Consider the following 23658-nt stretch of genomic DNA (forward strand, 5'->3'; position numbering starts at 1 on the left):
AAAAAAATTGCAAAATTTGCCGCCATGGGCCGCGGCCCATGTGGCCACCCCCTAAATCCGGCCCTGGTCTACTGCGGTCTGATTATTGAAATTGATAGACAAAGCGATAGACAAAGAAGACACGGGGAGTATAGAGCGATCCTTTTGGTTGAAAAGGGTGGTTTATAGACTAAAGGAGAAAATGATGGACCAACTATCGGGTCTCTCGTGGGTTACCGTTAGTTAGTCTATTATCTACCTCCTTTGTCCATTGTAACCACCCGCTTCCACCAATAAGATCACTCCATATCTCTTTTGTCATATATGTCTATAGCTTTGTCTATCAATTTCAATAATCGGCCAGTGCTAGGTTCCGTACATAATTGCGTTTGAGAAACATGATGAATGTTTCCTGTAATAATTTAAGTCGATTGTCTTCGTTGCACGAGGTGTTAATGCCACTATTCCACATGCGCTTCCGTAAATATTGCTTGGTGCTATTCGACAGTATGTCTGCACCTCTTACTACCCTCTTTGATCTCCCTCATTGAGAAACAACGCACTTAGGAAAATGATAAAAATTCTTTGACGTGTACTCCGTACAAAAAGTGGGCAGACTACCTCTTATGCCAGATCGTATCTGCGCGACTTTCCCGATTCTCCAGGGAACACTAGAGACCTGGAGGTTAAGCCGATTTTTCCGTTCAGCTCACGGATTTCCCCTGGCGAGAGGAAGCCGAATCTATCGGGTAAATATACTCCCCGAGTTTCGCCGTTGAACTCAACGGAAGCGACTAACTTCGTGCCGTGCTTTGGCGTCACTACAGAGTCGACTGCAAGGAGTGGGTACTTTTCCCCTGCTTTCAATTCTTCCGGCCTGAGGTTGTGAGCCCCAGCTCTGTTGAAAGCTCAATGATGACTTTGGTCCCGTGCGCTTATCCATCCTTTCACACTTTCCATACAAAGTCAGGCTGCATGAATGTAAAGCTCACTCATAACTGCAGCGACGTCTGCCTTTCTTAGAATCTCTCATTATGGTCGCCCCCGCATAACGTTGCACAGTGGATCGAGTAAATCAGAGGGGTTGGATATGAAATTTTGGACTAAAACTGCATATTTTGATGTTTATTTCGCCATACTTTAAATTTTAAGGGGTGATATTTTAAGAAAATTTCACGAGGAAACCAATGGAACAACTTTTTAAACCTCAAGTTTTGTATAAACGGAGTTATAAGCTTTTAAAGTTTTCAAATTTTGTCCGACCTCTACTATTGACTCGGTCTACTGTGCGTCGTTGCTCCCACGAAAGCACGTAACCATATTCCAATGCTCCCAAATTTCCCCCGCAAAATTGAATTTGGAATCCTGGACACAACTAAATGAAAATTTCACCGATTTTTGAACTGACCTCATGTAAAAATCGGACAAATTTTGAACAAAAATTGTACCGGTGAATTTTGTAACAAATTAATTTATGTTTAAGTCAATTTTGCAACCTTGGGATTGCGTTGCGTTCCTTCGTTCGGGAACCGACGATTAGAGACTGTTTTGGCTTGACGTTTTCCCCGTTGCTTTTGGAAGCGACCGGTTCTACGTTTGATCCCCAGCTAGATCTGAAAATGTATTTCCTTGTCTCACGACGCGACAATAGAATAAACAGATAAAAGAACAATAGATAATTGAAACCGGAGACGTGTGGGAAAGATGGGGGTGCTCGCGCAAGCTGCATGAGAAACAATGCAAAAGTGGGTGTGATTCCTTTTGGCAAAATGGAAAAGTGGGATTTGGCATTAAACAGAATAGTGCGAAAATATGCTAACTCATGAGCCATGGACATGTGAAAAGATCGTTGTGGACAGGGCTCATGAGTTGCCGTCCTCGCGTAGGTCCCCATCGTCTACGCTGACGTCACTGGCGCTTTATAATTCCCATTCATTCTTATGACCCTCACTTAACGAGCACACTCCCTCTTTTCCATTTGTCTCTCATCCCTTTTGGCATAAAAGACATCCAAATAGCATTTAAAAATAGCAATTAAGTGACTGATAGCAATTTTTACTAGTAGAAAAGCGTTAATGACTCACATTGGCCCAAAAATTGATCTCGAAAGAAATGTCTCAGTGCCAAATTGATGGCTTCGATCCCTTGTCTAGACATTCAAGAGGAGCGCCTCACGAGAATATGATTGACACAAATTGTAGTTGTGAGGGAGAGCTAGTTAAAAATTATTTAAATACGGGATGTATGACGGACATTTTGAACTACGTATTGTCAACCTGAATCTTTTTAGATAATTGAAAATTCGTCCGAAAGAGTCAAATTCATTCCTCCCGGATATTTCCTCTAAATGGGGTTTACTACAGAGGATTGCTCGCTGCTCGGTTATTTATGGCTGAATACTGCTTGAAATAATGCTGCTAAATGATGCATTTGTTTCGGAGAATGAGCAGTGGACCAAAATAATAATCGTTTTGTTTGTTTCACAGAGAGACGAAGTAGAACGAGAAAAAAGGCTAATCTTGTCAGGTAGGATGCCGATTGAAGATGCACCCGCGGAGCTGGAGGATCATCCTGTATTCAGGATTACACAATTCACGAGAAAAATCCTTCAAGAGAAACGAGAAAAGGTTAGCACCTGCTTATCATTTCATCTGCTATCTCTTGGCTTTTTTCACTGCCATTATATTCATATTTTTCAAGACGAATGAATGAGAAATCAAGTATAAAAAACGAACGTGCTTTTCTGTTATTCCTCGATCGAATCGATGTCGATCGGTTCGCGTTAATCTATTGCCATCGATTCCTGTCGATCTAGTATTATCTAAATCCACGCGTTTGATTGAACAACTCTTGTTTGTGTGCGTGATCGTGCTATTTCACAATGATACCACTATTCGAGCACGTGGGAGCTCGTGTTGCCTACGACGTAATTGAAGGCGACTTGACGAGGCGTTAAAGTAATCTTTCCCGCACTTTGAGAAAAGGCCGTTTTATTTTCTCTTTTCTTCTTTGTATTGCTATCATTTTCCTCCCCTTTCTCATTTCTTCTTCCTCATTCCTTCTTATCCTTTCTCTTTTCTTCATCTCCCTCCTTCTTTATTCCACTTCATTATTTTTTTTTCTTTTCTTCATCTCTCTCCATCTTTATTCTCATTCATTATTTTTTCTCTTATCTTCAGCTTCCTCGTCTTCAGTATGTTTTCTTTTTCTCTTTTCTTCAACTCTTCTACTTTTTCATCTCTAATATTATTTTCTTTTTCATCCATCTCTAATCTTTTTCTTCTTCCTTCTATCTCCTTCTTTCCTTTTTTCCATCTCATTCCTACTTTTATCTCTCTAATTTTTTTCTCTTCTTTTTAGTGTTTTTGTCCCTTTTTTCTCGTCCTTGTTATTTCTTCTTCTTTTCTTTTTCTTCCATTTTCTTTTCGTGTTTTTCTTTTTCCTCCTCCTCTTCTTCATTATCTCTTCTTTATATTCATTATCTTTTTTCTTATTCTTCCTCCTCTTCCTCTTTTTCTCTCCTTCTTAATCTTTTTTTTTTATTTTCCCCCTGGTAAAAATTGGGGATAGGAGCATCGTTTCAAAATGTCATAAGAGTTCTTATAGCCGACTGAAGAAGGCTATTGAAAATCATACAGCTGGCTGTAGAAAGCGGAGCAAATCATATAGCCGGACTATACGAAGCTATAAAAAAGTATACAGTCGGGCTAGTTCCTATCGCCGGGCTTTACACTTCGCCATTGGCTATAAATGGCTATAAGAAATTGTGTAGAAATTCGTGTGCTTTAGAAATCCTTAAGTTTGATACGGAACTACCTTAACATTTACAAAACACATTATATTTTCCTTTGAAACATATTTTTTTTACATCAATTAAAATGAGAATAGTCCATACAGAGTGTGCAAAAATTTCAAAATCATGAGTTGAATAACGCTGACTCCGCGAGCTTAAATATTAGAGTCTAACACAAAGCGGAGCGGCGACGCACTGGCGCCTACAAACCTAACAGGGATACTTCACGCATTGCGCAATGCGTGAAGTACCCCTGTTAGGTTTGTAGGTGCCAATGCGCGTTTCGCGCTCTCTGCCCGCTCGCCGCGCCGCAGCGTGCCACGGCGTCTGAAGCAACTATATCACACCAGAGGTATTGCACAGTATCATAAGAAATTGAAGGCGCTCCAACATATTAAGAATGACAGGCATCCTTCAAAAGTACGGAGCTTCCCTCGCAAAATAAATCAAGATACTACGGCACAAAAAGAGAGCGGTAGTCCAAAAACTAACTAAGTCCTAGTATCCGTATTTAGTAACGTTTAGCATAAACTTTATCGTCTGGCTGTTGCTTAATCGCTATCGGCTATAAAAGGCTATAAGAAATTGTGTTACCGGCTACAGAAGCTATTGGAAATCTTACAGCCGGCTTTAGGTCAATAGTATTTTGTAACACACATTCTACTGCCAATTTTTACCAGGGCCTTTGTTCTTCATCCTTTCTTCTCCTTTCTTTTACGACTCTTTTTCTTCAACGTCCTCCTCATGCCTTCTTTGTTTACCTCCTTTTTCCTTTTTTTTAGTTTCTTTTCTTCTCCTTTTTCTCCTCCTTTTTCTTCTCGGACGGACAATAAAAACTGGTTTCGTTTTTTTAGCAGAAAACAGCATAAAATGAGCATTACGTCACTGACCCTTTATCCATAAATTTATCTTCTGCAGCAAATTTTCCGACAGAGGCCATCTGACTGTTACATACAGATTCTTGCAACATAAGCTGTAATTGAACTGTTACTTGACGTTCTGAATCGGCAAGAGTGATGTCGGCAGCTTCGGGTTCGCCTTCAATTTGCCGCGTGGGCAACAAAACCTACCGGGGAATGCGAATAGTAGTTATCTATTCGGAAAAAAACTACGTTTATCTCGCTCTTTAAGTTTTGCTTCGACGAGGCTGTAAGCTAAATTCTTTTGGCAGCTTCTTAGGAAATCGCAGTAGATGAATCTGTGCATGCAGTTCGGCAGTTTATTATCCACAACTATAGTAACCTACAATTGAATAGGTTACTATTCTGCCGTGCTAAGGAAGAACGCCGTATGTGCATTCGATAGTTGCCAAATTTCCTTCGACAAAATGTTCATTTTTTGGGAAAGTTATGAATATTTTTCCTTCACATTTTCAGAATCTTTGGGTGGAATTGCGACCAAAATTATCTGAAAAAATGGGAGGAAAATATTCATAAGTTTACCAGGAAATTCGTGTTTTTTCTAAGGAAATGTGGCAACACCTGAAAGTTCATACGGCGTTTTTCCTTAGCACGGCAGATTAGACGGGCGCAAGTCCAAAAAATCATAAGCCCTGGCCTTGGTCGATTACCCAGGACGCTAAGGCTCATGAGTTGTTAGACTTACGCTTATCCGATTCCATTTCGAGCGGGTCATTTTTTCCACTTGCAGGCAATGAAAAGACAGACGTTCAAATGCAAAGCTGTGCCTGTGGACGTCCTGGTGGACAAAAAAATCAACTCGACGGTGGGGACAGAGCGATCCAAAACGCACTCGAACGACGAGGAGTTGAGGTTGGGGTCCTGCGAGACGCTCGACAAAGTCGACGGCCCGGGAATCACGAGCTCCGAGGACCGGCGCTCGGTCGTCATCGAGGAGATGGCTCCCGGTTTCATGTTCACCCAGGAGGAATATGATAACCTGAAATACGAGGCGCCTCTCGTCAAGCAGCTCAGAACCATACAGGTGCAGCCATCAAGTCTCAACCACCACCAAAAATAGAGATATTCCCTCGTGCTCAGCAATCCGAGCCATGCCAATTTTCATCAAAGAAAATATCCATTCTGAAAAAAAGTTACGGGGTGTAAATACATACCGTCCGTTCCGGGCTCAGAGGCCGAAAGTTCCGGGTGCTGGAGCCGAAGCTTCGATTGCTCTGGGTGCTACGCCCGGAATATGCGGCCCCTGAGCCCGGAACGACGGTATATCTTCATAGCCCGTGCGTACGGCTGCCACGGCCTGAATTTTTTTTCTTAATGCATTTTTGAAGAATGTTAGGAATATTCTCTCCGCGAATTCTTAGGATATATCTGCCGTGCAACGCAAAAACGCCGTAAACGTCATTTTTAATTTTTTGGAAACAATGTATCATGGCAGAAAAACCTGTGTACCTTGGGACAATTTTTTTACAGAAACCTTACGCAAATACTATGAAGAACTTAACCTGAAAATTTGAGGTGCATGGGTAAAACGGTTTTTATTTTGTAAAGTGTTAAGTTCCAAAAAACGCGGGAAAATCTAGATGGATTTACAGCGCTCTTGCTTAGGATGGCAGATTTAGATTAAATTGCGAATACAATTTCATGAAAAATTGTGAAGTCCTTTCATACTGAAAGTTAAGATACGGAGAACCCATTGGCTTTCGTATTTTTGGCTCCTATGATGTCACAAAGGTTACATTTTCAACAATTGCAAAGATTACGAACCGGAATTATAGCAGTCAAGTTATGGATGGATTTGGAACCCGTGCAGCTAAAGTGCGCATTATTTCGCAGACCTCATGAGACCCTTTCCCAGATCTCTGAAATTTTTCTCTCATTTATTGAGTCCCTTCCTCATCCACCCCGTCTTGTGGCCGCATGCCGGTTGGTTTTGGTGCCAATTTTTGAACGTGAATTCTGATCTGACCGTGGGACTTAAGTGACCGGCTGCCGAAAAATGAGGATTGATGAATCCTCATTGTTCTGTAACAAAAGTTCAATCTGAGCTCGCAGTCCAGTGGGGGAGAGAGAGAAATTTTATTCCTTTCGCGACCGCATCCTACGGGCCCCGAACCCAAGAAAAATAATCGGCAAACATGTCACGATTCTTTCTTCAGGGCTTACTGTTTTTTTTTTTCTTCGTCTTGTCCCTCTTTTGGAGGGGGAGGAGTGCCGGATCAACCTGATAAATACCCAACCGAGCCAAATCTCAATGACGTTTTATATCAGTGACGTTAATCTTAATGACAAACCCACTGGATTACGCACAACGTGAACTCGGGGGCTAGACTTATTCGGGAGAATCAGGAGATAGAAAGAGGGCACTTATGGAAGTAGGACGCAAACAATATGAAGGTGAGAAGATCGAAATACACAAAATTTAGGCCTGTCTTTTCAAACAATCGAGGGAGGTAGGGTGATTTCACGTTGTGTCTAGGAAGTATCTTTGTGGTGCGTGGGAAGGCAGAAAATGATAAGGCACAGAGAGTTATACCGTTGACAGAGAAGAAGTTGCGTGGGCTCCTCAAATACTGTCAAAAATAAGTCAGTAAAAAGTGTCTTTTTTACTCTCGCTTCTGAAATTTTTGTCGATGGTCTCACTTTCAGAAACTTGGTGGTCGCAGGCTGAGTAAATTTCCGGAAAGAATTTTGCTGGAAAAACGGGCCTTTTATAGCTATCCTTATCTCTTCACCGAGGTACTTCATCTTTTTTACCAGAGGGCGACGGTATGAGTGCACTTCATGGTGCTGATGCATTTCTTAGCCCTCTTGGCTCTCCAATATTTCTGAAATTTATGAAAAATAACGAGGAATACCTATGTTTATCCACTTTTCTGAAGACTCAATCTAGATGCTTGATTTCAATGACATCATAGTATTCAAAATCTCATTTCATGTCTCACCTAAAAAAAGAAAAAACTGAAAATTAAATATAAACAAGGTTAAACATATTTTACTCTTAAGTAAAAATGCAGGTTGCATACGCAGCTTTTGAGGTGAATGTATACCAACTTTTCCGTAAACCTCATCTCCTCATTAAATTTTATGAAATTCAATGGAATTTCCAGTCCCTCAAATGTCTCTTTTTGTTCAATGCCCTGCATGATAATCAGGGCCGGATTTACTTAATTGCCGCCCAAGGGCCGCCTGTATTTTGCCGGCCCCTTCTCATTCGTTTTGAAACATCAATAAAAACCATCGAGTGAACTTGCCGGCGGGGAAGGGGTGCATAAGACGCGTTTACTCGTGTTGGACATATTTTTTGCGAAAGTCCTGTCAACACTACTTGCAAAAATTTACCGAACTTGGCGCGAAAATTAAGTCCCGTAAAAATATCTCTGTGTGGACAAGGCCTTCCATTTATATGAAAAAAACGAAAAACTTATGAAAGAACAAACATAAATGTGGTTTAATAATTTTAACTCCGCCGCTGCGCCGAGCTGACCGCGCATTATTGTGTTTGGTGCAATGCGTGAAGTATTCACACAGTCTTGTAGGCGCTATGCGTTTCACGCCGCCCGCTGCTGACCGCACTGTCTTTGACACCATGCGTGAAGTATCCATGCAGTCTTGTAGGCGCTAATATGTGTTACATGCCGACCGCCGCGCCGAGGGTTTCTCCTTTTCATCTCAAGTTCTCGTCATCATTACTCTCTGCGCCGCGCTGTTCCAGGCCAAATTCCGTGTTCGGTTTCTCTCTTAGTCTGAACTCGACTGATTAAAGGTGCTGTCTATTGTATCACAGAGAGATGACAAAATTAGAGATATACTGACAGGAAATGAGAGATTTTGTCACCTTTTCTCCTTGGTATATTTTTTTTCTGAATCCGATTTTTCTTTATAACTACATTTAAAAAAAATTGCAAAATTTGCCGCCCCCTAAATTTGCCGCCATGGGCCGCGGCCCGTGTGGCCACCCCCTAAATCCGGCCCTGATGATAATGCGCAACCACCTGAGGAGATCCTCATATCACACCATTGGATTCGCTTCTGCGGCTGTTTTGGTGAATTGACATCGAATAACGTTGATCGATAATTGAGAGGCTTGGAGGACAAGGCGCGTAAGTGCAGTTTTTGCCATTCCGAGAAATACGTCTTTGAAGTTTTAAAGCTACATGGTTCCTTATGGCGGGAAGAAAGTTCAAACTAACTTTTTGACGCTTAAAAATTGGAAAGTGGGAGCGAATTTTTCACAGCATATGCATTAAGACTAATTGGACGTATTTCTATCAAACAGACCTATGTGGAGGTGAGAAATATGGGGTGTGCTCTTGGAAGCTGCATAAGAAACAATGTAAAAGTGGACGTGATTCCTTTTGAAGAATTGGCAAAGCGGGATTTTACATTCTACCAAAAAGACCTATGTGGCAACTGAATGCGGAACTCATGAGCCGCGGGCATGGCAAGAGAGCGTTGTGGACAGGGCTCATGAGTTTATGCGGAGGCGGGCGGACGGCGGCGGCGGCGGAGGCGGGCGGCTTTGTTGCCGCTGACGTCACTGGCGCACAATTATTCTCATTCACTCTTACGCAAAGAGAACTAACGAGCACACCCCATATTTCTCACCTCCACGTAGGTCTGTTTGGTAGAAATACATCCAATGTTACTCGGAAATTATTAGGATCTCCATTTGTTTAAAGACTGGATTCATGCGTTTAGTCCTCCAAGCCCCTCAAATAGCGTTGCTTAAATGGGAATTTATTAATCAAGGCTGTTCGACAAGATTCGACAATCGACCTGCCTACCTCCATTACCCATTTTATACAATCATGACATGTTGATTTCGCGGAATGAATGCGGTTTTGCAGAAAATTGCTCTTTGCGCCGAAAGAGCAGAGACCGCGCTACCAATTACCCAAACACGTAACCAGGTCTATTTGCTCCGAATATGCAATTAAGCACTCCGGTGTCCTCTGCTCCTCCTCCCGGGAAATATAAAATACCTAATACATCATGCTGCCTGACAGATAGCGAAAATCGAGGGTTAAACTCGGGAACCACATACCTCGGTTTGCGACGTTGCAGACTTGCGTCATACTTCATTGCGCTGTTTTAAAGGGAAACCAATCGATGTTATTTCCTGATTCCCGCGATTTTCCGTCACAGTTTGGGGAGCATTCTGTGAAAATAATTGTGAGTAGGAAAGGTAGCTTGGCTAACATCGAATAAATGATAAATGCGGATTCCCGCATTCATTGATAATATTGAGATTAGTTAAAGTTTCCTTTTTTTGTCTTTTTCCAGGATATCGAGGAGATGTACAAGTTGGCAGATTCCATTGTGGGGCCCTACACATTGTACAAAAAACCAAAGCAGCATCAGTACTCAGGATCGTAAACAAACCTATGCTAATCGATTGATTCGGAGATAAACATTCCTTCCAAACCTTAACCTCATATTTTTTTATTTTTTTTTTTTATTGAGAGTTTAGTGGCTTCTATTCCTTTAGGAATCTACAGCCATCTATAGGCACTATTTATTGTCCGAAGACATCAGGGAGTTTGTTAGACATCCATGCTCGGGCTTACAAATTTTCACGGATTAAGGCCGAGCGAATTCTGCTTACAGATCCACTCGTCAGTTCCATGAAAATTTGTCGCCACCACCGGGATTCGAACCCGGGACCTATTGACCTAGAGTCAGACAACCTCATATTTAAAAGTTCCTAAGACAAAATTCGCAGTATTGCTCCAATCGAAATCCTCATTTCGGCACGAAGGATGCGCGTAACATTTGGGTCATTTAATATTCCAAGATGGTACAGGAAAATGATTTTAAAAATTATAACCTCAATTGTAAACTCTTATGATGGATCGAAAACATTAGTTTTGGTTGCGAAAAACATTGTAAATTTGTAAATTGTCTCGTTTCAATAAAAAAGTTTGTTTCGATATGATGTTCATGAATCATTGATCCGCGGTTGTTTCAGGAGGTTTTTCATGACAAAACCATGGCCAATAAAATTTGAAAAGGATTTAAATAACCATCGATTTAGACGTCATGTCCAGGCAGTTATGCTGGTATGGACATGTGCAAAGAATGTCGGAGGAGAGGTTGCCCAAACAAGTTTTGGATTGGGTACCACCTGGGAAGAGGCGACGGGGACGTCCCGTAAAGGGTTGGCGGCAGCGCGTTGACGAAGAGATGTTGCGGTGTCAGTTGCCCGATAACCTCTGGGAAGACAGGCATATGTGGCGTTTGGGTGTCGTAGAACGCCAGAGTGCGTTATAAAGCGACTATATATATATATATATATTTAGATAACCTTGACGTCAGTCAAAGCTACAAAATGCAACAGGAAACCCAAAGAAAAACCATCCAAAAAATTGTAACTATACATTTAAGTTACTTTGCGTAGCACACTACGTCCGTTACATTTTCTTACTATGTACTTTATGCCGAACAATTCACCTTCCTTCTATCGTTTACAATTTTCTCTTCATCTGTTCGTTCATATCCGCGAATCAGGCAAAAGTAAGAGAGCCAGCTAAGAGTAAGTGAAACACGAGAAATAAGGAACAGGTGAGCGAGTGATCAGAAAAACTTAACGACACGCTAGAGAGCAACATTTGTGTATAAGCTAGCAGCAAAATTTCAAAAACTCTTTCCTACTCAACTCTCTCCCCCCCCCCTCCAATATTACTTTTTATCGCGCAGGAACTTCTTCTAGGTTTGATTGGTAGGGTATTTTTATCTACAACCCCCTCATCTAGTCGAAATCTGATACTTTATCTCACACTTTTTCCTGACTCGGTACTGACTCAGTAGAAAATTTTTGAGGCGGTTCCAACCCCTTCCACCCGCCCCCCATCACACAATTTTAAATGATGTGCATAACGCGAAGTTGAAAGCTTACGGAAATGCATAGAATGATGAGAGTAGCAGCTCAGTGAGCACAATGGATGGGAGAGGGTTTGAGAACGATATGGTTTTTGCATTTTGACTGCTACCTCATTGGGAAGTAGCATGCCCTCGCGAACCGTTAAGTTTTATTTTATCTCGCTCACCTATCATCATCTATCGTTTTTCACTTGTTCCTAGTGTTTTCACCTACAGTTGCGCGAATTCTGAGGAAAGGCAGCTGAGGAGACAACGGGCAAACAAAATTTGCCTGGCCTGAAATTGAGTCATGTTCGCTAGATAAGGAGATCATTTTGCGAAAGAAGATTAGGAGGACCCGGATCCCTGAAAACTTGTGATCGTATGAGCCGCATATCACTAATTAACTCCCGCGTGAATGGGCACCCTTGGCCCATGAAATTTCTCCGAGGGAAATTTTGAAATTTTTCTCGCTAAATTAATGGCAAGGGACGGAAGAAGGAGGGAGGTTACAAACCAGTTGACTTGCACCCTTTCAGACAGCGGCTAGTCCCAATCAGGCAACGCAGTGCCTTTTTTTCAAATATCACGGCTGAAATTGCATGCTAATATCTTTGAATGGATTTTCCTATCAAAAATGCAAGGGGCTACCATTAATGTCTGTTTACGCTATTTCCAAACTCGTGATCAAAATTGAAATATTTTTAGCGGCAATACAAAATTGCCATATCTTATGTTTAGGCCCCCGAAAATCCCTAAAAATTCAACCCACATCACGTCCAACCTCAAATTTGTTCTAGACACTTGAATTTACCTCTGGTTTTGGCTTTTCAAATTGTTTGACCCAAAAATGCCCCTAGAATTTGCAAAATACCCATTTTCTTTAAAAAAAAAAAAGGAGAAAAATGAAATAATAAAAAAAAAACTTTGTAAGGTTAAGGACCTTTTGTTCCAAAAACTTTTGAAACCTTCGCGGAGTTCGAATTGTGGAACTTCATTTGTGAGAGAAGTTTTATTCTGACCTGAAGAATTGCCCCCCCCCCCCCCTCGGAATTCCACTGGTTAATAGCCTGAGACACTCTGTATGCATCGAAAATTTATCATTATCGTCAGCCTGTTGACCTAGCATACATCTCACATAGCTATGAAAATTTGATAAATTGTCTTTCTTAGGATTCGTGGATTTTCCAAAATTATAAAGTGTCAGTCAAACAAACTTTACAGCAGAGCTGGATTTAAAATCCATGATTCCTCGCGTTGCATAAGATACTGTGACTGGAAAAAGCATGCTACGAATGTTATACCCTGCCCTCCTCACGGAAGAAAACTATCTGTATCGATTGACTCCTGGCACGAGGATATACTCAGAAATTTATGTAACCGAATTGACATCATACATACGTGCCTATAAATCCATTCCGCGGCCTGAAATAGAATATCACACAACATTCCATGACAGTCTCAATCCCTAATATAAATGAATCGGTCTGTCATTGAGTTTAGTTCGGTTCTCCCCATCGATTTGGATGGAGACTCATTTCTCCTTCAAGTTTCTTTGCATTCGTCGATCTCTTCAGAAAAACATTAGGGGGCTATATGGAAAAGAAGAGAAGAGTACAAGTAATTTGTTTTTACAAAGCAGTTTTCAGTGCAGTGGGGAGGCTGTAAACTGCCACCCACTTCCTGGAAACATGGACAACTGCCCCCCGTATAAATTTGAAAACTGCCACCCGACTTGACAACTGCCCCCCGTGTAAATTTGACAACTACCACCGGTAGTGACAACTGCCACCCGTTGAAATTTGACCAAGGAGCGCGATTGAGCGGGGTCGCACAGTTTACCAAACTTTCCTTCACACTTGGACAGGCTGAGGACTGTCTACTGAAAATCAACACATGATAAGAAATTGAGCAGTGTCTGTGATGATTTTTAATAGGCGTGTTTAAAAGTTATTTTTTAATACAATTTTTTTAAAATTTTTTAATATGGTGAAAAGAGGTCAATGGGCTCTTAGTTGAAAGTAGTGAAAAATTGTAAAAAGTATTTTTACAGTAATTCACAGTATTTTTATAGTAAAAAATAGTTAAAAGTAGTAAAATTTTAGTAAAATTACAGTCAAAGAGTACATCACTACTAGGAGCTTTTTTCATCATTTGGCATTACTCTTAGTTGAAAGTAGTGAAAAATTGTAAAAAGTATTTTTACAGTAATTTACAGTATGTTTATAGTAAAAAATAGTTAAAAGTAGTAAAATTTTAGTAAAATTACAGTCAAAGAGTACATCACTACTAGGAGCTTTTTTCATCATTTGGCATTACTTTTGTTATTCTTTTTTTTCTTTTTTACCTTTTGAACTTTCTTCTGACTTTTACCTTCTTTCTTTTTGGTGAGGTTGGTGGGATTTTTGGCGAATTTAGTGGAAATTCTTTTCATGAAGTCATAAAGGGACATCACTTCGCCTTCTTTGTTAGGGATTTTTTCATCAAATCGCTTGATGACAGCATCCACCCACTTACTTTTTTTCTTTACCTGGGATCTCCGAAAATCTCTAAATGTCCGCTTCGACCCTCTGTGCGCCGAAATTCATGTGGGTGGCAGTTGTCAAATTTACACGGGTGGCAGTTTTCACTACCGGTGGCAGTTTTCAAATTTATACGGGTGGCAGTTTTCATACAAATTTCTTGAAAACTGCCACCCGGGTGGCAGTTTGCCGTCGCCCGTGCAGTGAGGAGTAAAATGTCGGAATTTCCTTTTGAATTATTTTATGTGAGCACTATAGGGTCACTGAGCGTACTGGTAAACTAGGCTGCATGGCCTTTTCACGGTTGAGGGGCCTTCCATTGGCCCTCTTGGGCCCTCTCCAGGTTGTAAATTCCTTTATAAAACCCCAGAAGTGAGAAATTGTCATGAAAAGGCATTTATATGGCTCCAGCGTTCGATTTAAGCACTCATTACACAGCGGGGAATCATGGTAGGTTAGCGCAGCTTTGCTAGACGAGCTTAAGGCAAGAAGAAACTATAGACGGTATAAGTACGCAACCACATATCTCATTTGCATTGTTTGAAAATCTCCATTCCTATTTTGTATACAAGAGAACAAATCCACATCATTTTTTAGTGATTTAGCAGAATTTTCCTCGCAGAGAGAGGAAAAATCGCGGCAATTATTAAGATTTGCCGTTGAGTAGTTTTCCATTTACAAACTAAAGTAGGTAGGTATGACAAGAAGTGTGCGACGTTGTAAACCGAGATATGTGGTTGCGGACTTGCACCGTCGTTATGCTATCTTGACTAGAATCAATGAAGTACAGTTAGGTTAGATTAGGACCACTTGTAAAGGTTTTACGACAACACACGATTTCAGTGATCCGATACCACTGTCGTCAAACAAGACTGTATGCGCGCGTGAGTGGATGTGCCATAATGTTTAAAAATCGAGTTAATGAGAGAGGTCGGACATGAACTTTTTGACGAAAACTGTAAATGTTGATTTTTAATTCGTCACAGGAAAATTTCACGAGAAAACCAATGAAACCATTTTTAAAATATCAAATTTTGATTTGATGGAGTTATGAGCTTTGAATGTTTCCAAATTTTGTCCGACCTCTCCCATCGACTTGATCCACTGTGTGCCCTACTCTTTTCAGATTTGGCCCGCGGATGCCAAGTATCTATGAACACTCGAGAGTTGCCAAAGTTCCTTCGATAAAATGCTTATTTTTAAGGAAAGTTATGAATATTTTTCCTTGAAATTCTTGGGAACTATAGGTGCATTTGCAAACAAAATTATGTGAAAAATTGGAAGAAAAATATTCATGAGTATACCTAGAGATTCTTGTTTATATCAAAAGATATTTGGCAACGCTGAAAGATTCATGCGGCGTTTCTTCTTAGCCCGGCAGTACTTTAGCCCTGTTGTCCAAGCCTCGAACGGGCGCAGTTCTTATCCACAGGCCTGGGCTCATCTTAACGCTTGGCATCTTGTCCTTCGAACATTTCCTCTCATTTGCAGGATCATTAAAATCGGTGAGTTTGTAAACAATTTATAAAGAGAACCGCCAGTGAATTGAACATACATCGATACATTGAAGAATTGAAGATAGATAGCTGTATCGGCGTTTGAAGATAGGTATTTTCGTTAGAATGTCATTCTCCGCCAAACGGAAAACAAAGAGAATGTATAAGCAGCCCGAAACGGAAACGACAATCGAAAACACAGGAAAACACGGAAACAAGGCCAATATACATGTATTTTAGCTGTATTTTAGCCTTGTTTCCGCATTTTCCTGTGTTTTCGATCTTCGCCGAGTAAGAGAGTTTCTATCGCCTAAATTTGAGTTTGTGGGTGCGTTCGCCTCAAAAGAAGTGAATAAGGCTCATATCTTGAGGGTCTAGAAGAGAATAAAATGCAAATGATCAACTCAGCGATGGATGTGGCCTAAATGTGACAGGCGACAAAACCTAGACCAAACAAACGAAGACACTCGAAGATGCGGGACTTGTCACGGGATTGTAATCGATTACACAGTTTGACCTCATACTCACAAAATAAACGAGCAGGTCGAGATAAGATTATTTATTGTTATATTCACATTCATCCTCCAATTTCATCTCAGTTTCTGACGAATCTCGTATTCAATCGGTTTATTTTGTGTTGTGCGCTTTTCGAAGGTTCCTATTTCTCTCGCAGGTAAGCGCCTTCAATCTCAAAAGTCCGTGTGAATTCGTTGATATGATGTGTTGAACGTTCTGGAAAAATGGAGAAAATATTTTGGGTCGTTTGTCTCCTTAAGGACCATTAGATATTCATAATTTATGACAAAAGGCACAATTACAATTTTTTGAAGCCGAAAGTAGTTTATTTTGGAAAAAAGAAGAAAAGAAGAAAAATACTTGAACCATTTCTTTTAAAGTCTACTTAATTCTTCAACCTTTCAAATAGATACTCAGAAAGATGAAAAGAAGGAAGGGAAAATAAATGATTAATGCTCAAGTTATTTATCGATTAAATTTTGATTTGATGTTGTGCATAGTTTATTTGTGAGGTATCAGGTAAGTCGTGTTCAATGAAAATTAAAAACTGACTTGACTCAAACTTCCTTTGATCTATAGCCACAAAAGACTCCAGTCCAGAACTGAGTTGGGGAAACAGAATAAATGAATAACCTAGTTTGAGACAATATTTGACTGAGTCCCCGTATTTTGTGTTTTACGCTGTAGAAAATTCATTATGGTCGGGCAGAATTTCAATCAATATGGATCAATCGAAAATTGAAAAAAAAAAAAAAAAAAAAAAAAAAAAAATACACGAAATGATCGACGTCGATTTGATATACATCTGTGATTGCACTGCCCTTCTCGTGATTCGATGGGAAGAGTTTGGAGATTTTTCAGAATTGTCAACAATGAACTTTTCCATAAGAATGAAAATAATCGTAAGAGTGAAATAATCGAATCCATCGATTCTGGGCAAGGGCAAGGCTAGCTGCGGCTGACTCATCAAGAATCGATTGTTTTTATTGAAGTTTAATAGAGGCACGACAGTGTTGCCATCTTGGAAGAATCGCTACTGCATGCCGACAACTTGGAGGTGGTCTTTTTAGAATTAATAATGTTCGATCTGATTTCGTTCTCATTTGTCAATCGACTCCTGTCACGGTCTTTATTAGTGCCTAGATCAGAGTAAAAGGGGTGCAACTAAATTTTTTGGAACAATCGAGTCACTTACATTCTAAAAAGGTATTCTTAAGAGGAACTCAATTTTAGTGTGGAAAAAGTCTGTACCTGAAGCCAGAATCTGAACTAATATCCTCCAAAAATTGTATAATACCTACATAATCTTAGCAACTGGGCCGCCGGGCAGTTTTCTCGTGATATTTTCCAAATGGAATAAATGTAGTTACGACTTTTAAGCTCCAACCTACTGATAAAGATTAGAATATCATCTATGAGAAAAGTACCTATGCATGAAAGCACAACAAAACAAGTTTTTTCTTCTAAATCTCACTACTATAGGAGAAAGAAGTTGTGTGAACAACAGGAAGTCCAAAAATCACCTCTTATACAAGATATCAACGGTGAAACACCCAAACCTCGTATCTCGGTTCTCGACATTGCGGACTTTCTGTTGAATGCTTATAAATGGAAAACAATTTGACGGCAATTCTAAAAACTTTCGTCATTTTTGGTATCCGTGCGAAGAAAATTTTGTGAAATCTTCAGGGAACGATATTGATTTGTTCACCTGTAGAAAAATGAAATAAGAGCAGAGATTTTTAAACATCGCAAACGAGACACGTGGTTTGGAAGTTTCATCCTCGATATAAATGTATACTACATATGAGGGGCTTAGAGGACAAGGTGCATAAGTGCAGTTTTCAAAAAAATTGGGATTTTAATTATTTTGAGGAAAATTAGTCGTGAAGCATATTTTTTGAAAAATTCGCTCCCAAATTCCAATTTTAAGCATCTAAAAATCAGTTTGAACATTCTTTCCGCCTAAGAGATCCATGTAATTTCAAAACTTCAAACGTGTATTTCCTGAAATAGCAAAAACTGCACTTATGCGCCGTGTCCTCAGAGCCCCTCATATATTAACATTGTATGAATGCCAAAAGTATGGGTGATGTAATTTGTATAATCTGATTTTTATTTGATCTGCGTTCCAGTACTTATTAAAGTCTCTTTTAGGGGTTAGTTATCGAGCTACCCGTTGTGTGAATCGTTTTCTCCGTCAGATTTCACGGAGAAAACTTGGTATGTTTTTTGTAGTCCATACCTTGACTAAATGACTAAATTGGCCGATTAGCGGCAACACTGGGAGAGGCCGATGTTCGACGCTAGTATCAACATGAAGTACGGTTGGCTTCCGGATTATTCCAAAGACAAATAGAGACCATGCACGCCCTATCTTGCCATGTGAGTATTTCAGCGAGGCAACTTAATGGACCATTAGACAGGATAAGAAATATTAGGCATCACGATTTATGCTTTCTCCTCAAAATTTCGCGTTGAACATGGAAGTAACATCACAAATTTTCAAATTCAACGGTAGGTAATTGATAGGCATTTCAGATAGAGTACCTGACTAGGTATTTTTCCAATATAATTACTTTTCTAGTGGAATCCACTATTTATCTGTATTTGATGTAATTTCCGTATCCAAATAAGAGAAGAACAAATATTTACTTTTATTTCCATCAAGTAGATGACAGTTCATTATGAGCTTATCTTACCCACAAAATTGTCAATGATAAAACATTTTTTTAAACTGAATCGCCAAATCGTGGTAATTTCACGGCAAAGTTTGCATTATTCTCACAACATGCAAGTTTCAAGTACATCGTTACGGTGAAGAAAGAGCGATTATGGTAAAAATCCTTTGCGGATTATTGACGGTTGTGATGTACGGTTTCGATTGTCTTCGGATTATTCTGGTTTCTCGCTAAGCGGCGACATAATTCGAATCACAGCGCGGTAAATTTGAAAACGGAAGAGTGACATTGTCTTCCACGTGTTTGGCGACAGCATAAGTGGAATAGACACGCCACATTCGCATTAGCAGTATGAATGAAGCACATTAATAAGAGCATATAGCCTGAAGACAGATAATCAATAGACGGGCCATTCTGTATTGTGAATTAAAATTCAGAAAGTTCGAGGGTATGAAACTATATAGGAGCCTCTCAATTTTTATGTTAGTCAACTGCTATCCATCACGGAGTTTTTTTTTTTTTTGCTGTGTTAGAGTCCTATCGAAATCATTAGAGCATGGGCCCCCATAAACTGCGTTCTCTTGTCTTAAGCATCAGTCCAGATATTATTTACAATTAAAAAAAGTATCAGTGATCCTAATATCAGTAAACCTAGAATTGAAGGGAAAAACCATCTAAATACCCTCGTAAAATATGAAGTCACAATGATTCCTACTTGCTTTCCTGCTAAAACAAGAAAACATGGAAAAAATTGGCAACATTTGATGTAAGACGTATCCAGTCGGTCCAAAAAGAGTTGCGAAATTTTACCGGCATCTCTATACGCTTTTTCATCACGTCAATAGAGGTCACTGGAAAAAAGTGTCTTGGATCCTGTGTCCACTCTTAGAAAATTTGACAAGAATAAATACTCTTGATTCAATCGGATTTTTGCTCGAATCAAAAGGAAATCCGCTCAAATTAAGAGGCTTGGTTCTTCTAGTCAAATTTTTTGAGAGTCTGTGTATTCTGGATCCAAGAGACTTTTTTCCCAGTGATCCGGCAGGTATCCGCGGCATTCCTAGCCCGTTCCTACTCGTCACTCCAGCGGGATTGTCAGGCGCACTGTGCATCGAATCAATCAGAGAGGTCGAACATGAAATTTCGGACTAAATCCGCAAATTTTGATGTTCATTCCGCCACATTTTAAAATTTTAAGGGGTGCTTTTGGGAGAAAATTTCACGAGGAAACCAATAAAACAACTTTCAGAACCTCAAAAGCTTTTAACGTTTCCAAATTTTGTCCGACCTCTCGTATTGACTCGATTCAGCGTAAGGCCTTGTCTCCACGGGACGTTTTCGTGGGATTTGTCCCAAGTTCGAATCGCATGGAATGAAACTTCTGGGATTTTTCCCAGTTACCGTCTCCACGGGACGAGGTTCATACAGTCCTGCGACTAGTTTGCGCGGGAAGATAAATTAGATAAAGTCGAATATTTAACTGAGATTAAAATAATAATTGCACTCAATTGACAATTAGACACATTATTTTAACTAAACAAACATGAGCCATTGGAGTAATCAACAAAATATCGCACAATTAGTTTTCACTTCTTCTTCCTCTCTCAGTGGGTCCTAGGGGTACAAGGACCATACTTGGTACAGCGAATAATATTGCTTAACTCAATATTTTTCCCAACTTCTTAAGTGGGATTTTTCCCTGGGACAAATCTCGTGAAACGGCCCGTGGAGACAAGGCCTGAGGCGTAAGGATACCTCCCGTTTCCGGGTGGGCCGCATGCGAAATAGTGTATACACTAACTCAAATTGTGTGATTTGGACACACATGATTTTTGGTTTCTGTACACTAACCACTATTAGTGCTGGAAACTAATTCCGCTACTCTAATTCGCATTCGGTAGGGTTGGGTCAACCTAACCTCAAAACTGAGAGAGGAGAAAACGGCTTATAGCGAATGATAACTGGACAATACTTTCAGGAAAAGAAGATTTCTTAAAAGATGAGAGGTAAAAATCAACTGACCGGTTCCAAATGAACGACAGAGGAAAGGAATATCCCATAGGTACGTGCAAGTAGACAGAATTATCCTTTAGAGAGACACACACTCACACATGAAACGGTAGCGAATGTTCACACTGAATAAACATATCTCGTCCGAACACTTGAGATATTCTTTTGAAATTACGGGAGAACACGAACTATAGAAGTAAGCAGTAAGTTCACAGGTTTTCGTAAAATATAAACTGAACGCGGAACGCTTTAATCGCAATTTAATACAGAAGATTGACGACTATAAAATCGCGTCGGGTATAGATTCTCCATTGATCCGTGACGTCATCAAACGTTTTTTTTCTTCCGAAAAGGCGAAGTCGAGGGATCGTGCGAGGGCGAAACTCGTCAGCGCCCCGCCCCCTCCGTCCTACTGCGACGTGCGCCCGCGAGTCACCACAATGACATAACTAATCCATCAACGCCTTCTAATCCAATTACGGTTCCTCCGAACGTGGACACGGCGGCATTGCAGGCCCCCCCCCCCCCCTCTCCGAGCCGCTCACCGTCCGAGCGCGGGAAAATTCATCGAATTTGAAAATTAGAAAAATGAGTCTCCACCCGCGGGGAACCTATCGACCCGCGGGGGATACCTATCGACGGTGTAAGTCGGCAATCACATAACTCATTTGCGGTGTCTGGAAATCTCTGCCGCTATGTTATTTTATTAAAGGAGGTCAAATTGACATCATTCCTTGAAGTTTATACAGAATTGTCTTCGCACAGAGAAGAAAAATCACGTCAGTTTTGAAGAATTGCCGTTGAGTAGTTTTCCGTTTAAAAAATCATAGAGTACATAGAGTCGTGATGTAAGTGGGAGAGCTGGCGCCATGTTCTGCTCGACGAGTTCCGAGCCCGGTGTGCGGGGTCACCTTTTCGATACATATTCGATCCAAAATGGCGGTGTGGAATATGGCCGGGTCCCCGTGTATCGCAAACAATCGATTATAAATCGAAAGAGGGACCCGGCGCCGCACAGGAATCTCGGAATTTGGGACCTGGAAATTGCTTAAGAGTGTCGCCAGCTCTCCCACTTACATTACGACTCTATGCACTCTATGTAAAAAATAAAGTATGACAGGAAGTCTGCGACGTCGCAAACCGAGTTACGCGATTGCCGATTCACGCCGTCGCTATGTGAAGCGAGTATTGCCACCTAAATCCTTTTAGTTCAGAAAGAAACGTGCTGCTCTTTGATTCTGCCGTGCTAAGGAAGAACGCCGTATAAGCCCTCAGATGTCCCATTTACTTCTATAAATAACGAATTTCCTGGGCAAACTGTTAAGATTTTTCTCCAAAATTTTCAGACAATTTCGTCCGCACTTTCATCTACAATATGCTAAAATTTCACCGAAAAATAAGCGTAACTTTTCTCAAAAATACAAGTTTTATCAGGAGAAATTTGGCAACTCTCGAATGGTCATACGGCGTTTTTCCCCAGCACGGCAGGATTGGTCGGTGAGTTTTAGGGATTTGTGATAACTCCTCCGCTCCTTAACGGTGAAACTCCCAAACCACGTATCTCGTTTGCGGTGTTTAAAAATTCCCGCTTCTATTTTATTTTTATAAAAGAGCAAAAATCAACATCACTCTTAATGTTGTCTTAGACATTGCCTCGCACAGAGAGGAAAAATCACAGAAGTTTTTAAGAATGGACGATGAGTAGTTTTCCATTTAAAAAATCAAGTATAATAGGAAGTTGCATACCGCGATACGTGGTTTGGTAGTTTCACCATCGTCTTAGTTTTGGGCCAAGGTGTGCAAACAAGACGGCGGTCTATATTTAGAAGTGATAAGGATTTTATAACTTCGAACTTTTTAAATAATTTTTGAGCAAACTTTGATGGAATGTTTGCCAGATATTTTCAAAGGAAATCAATCATTTCCAGAGTGTTGAGGGCGTTTGGCGTTTAGCGCACCCAATAAGAGAGAGAGGGAAACGAAATCTGAAATTTTAAAGTGGGAGTTTCTTGAACGGTTATATGGTTTAATATGGAACACACGTGATTGAACGTTGTTAAATAATAGAAAAAACAACTTAATCGGCCCGAAACATTAACAGAGAAACAACGAGTGTGAGTCTCACAATAACAACGGTAAGGCTCATATCGACGGTGAAACTACCAAACCACGTATCTCGGTTTGCGACGTCGCAGACTTCCTGTCATACTTTATTTTTTAAATGAAAAACTATTTAACATCCAGTCTTGAAAATGTCTGTGATTTTTCCTCTTTGTGCGGAGAAAATTCCGTGAAAATTTCAAGGAATGATATTGATTTGGTCTACTTCAAAAAAATAAAATGTGAGCGTAGATTTTTAAACACAGCAAACGAGATACGTGGTTTGGTAGTTTCACCGTCGATATTGTCCTTTATTTTAATTTTTCTTGTTTTTGCCGGTTGAAAATGCGGGTGTGATCCCTGCGAAACGTCCCGGGTTTCTCATTTTATTTTATGTGTTTCTTTTTATTATTTGCGGCCTTGGTCCATTTTTAATTTGTTTCTCTGTTGTTAAATAACAGTGTATATCATAAGGCAACGCTGATGAAGTTCAGAAGTAAGAGAAACAAACGAGGTGCCCTCAATCAAGTAGTAGTGCATGCGACGAACACTTAACGAATCTCATCATAACGCCTGGATGCAACTAATCGGGCTCCATAGATGTCCGTGATGCCTACTCAAGAATTTGAAGGCGTTTAGACTGTCCATGCACTGCTGTCACTCACTGGCACCGTTTCAGCCGCGGCGCGGCGGTGCTGATGGGCAGTGCGGCGAACATCCATAGAAACAGAGCCTCCTGAATTCTTCATCTACAACTCAGACATCCCTCAGGCACGAATAGTT

The 23658-nt window shown here is 40.4% G+C and overlaps 2 protein-coding genes across 4 annotated transcripts in view; both read left to right on the plus strand.

Annotated features, from left to right (window-relative positions):
• The window catches only part of LOC109043042 (uncharacterized), a 38407-nt gene extending 27785 nt beyond the window's left edge, over positions 1-10622 (plus strand). For both annotated transcript variants that reach the window (XM_072303930.1, XM_019060072.2), the window contains exons 3-5: positions 2466-2606; positions 5423-5716; positions 9976-10622. In XM_072303930.1, the coding sequence (XP_072160031.1) occupies positions 2466-2606; positions 5423-5716; positions 9976-10068 (528 nt within the window). In that variant the 3' untranslated portion in view covers positions 10069-10622. The remainder of the gene's footprint in view (positions 1-2465; positions 2607-5422; positions 5717-9975) is intronic.
• A 4654-nt stretch (positions 10623-15276) lies between these two features.
• The window catches only part of LOC109043162 (sodium/hydrogen exchanger 9B2), a 30596-nt gene continuing 22214 nt past the window's right edge, over positions 15277-23658 (plus strand). Inside the window, exon 1 of one of the 2 annotated variants that reach the window (XM_072303922.1) lies at positions 15277-15577. The gene's annotated coding sequence lies outside the window, so the exon portion shown is untranslated. Of the gene's footprint in view, positions 15578-16085; positions 16242-23658 lie in introns of those variants that run through there. The other variant, XM_072303918.1, reaches the window with a different exon arrangement.

Source organism: Bemisia tabaci, chromosome 1 (assembly GCF_918797505.1).
Source record: "Bemisia tabaci chromosome 1, PGI_BMITA_v3".
NCBI lineage: Eukaryota > Metazoa > Arthropoda > Insecta > Hemiptera > Aleyrodidae > Bemisia > Bemisia tabaci.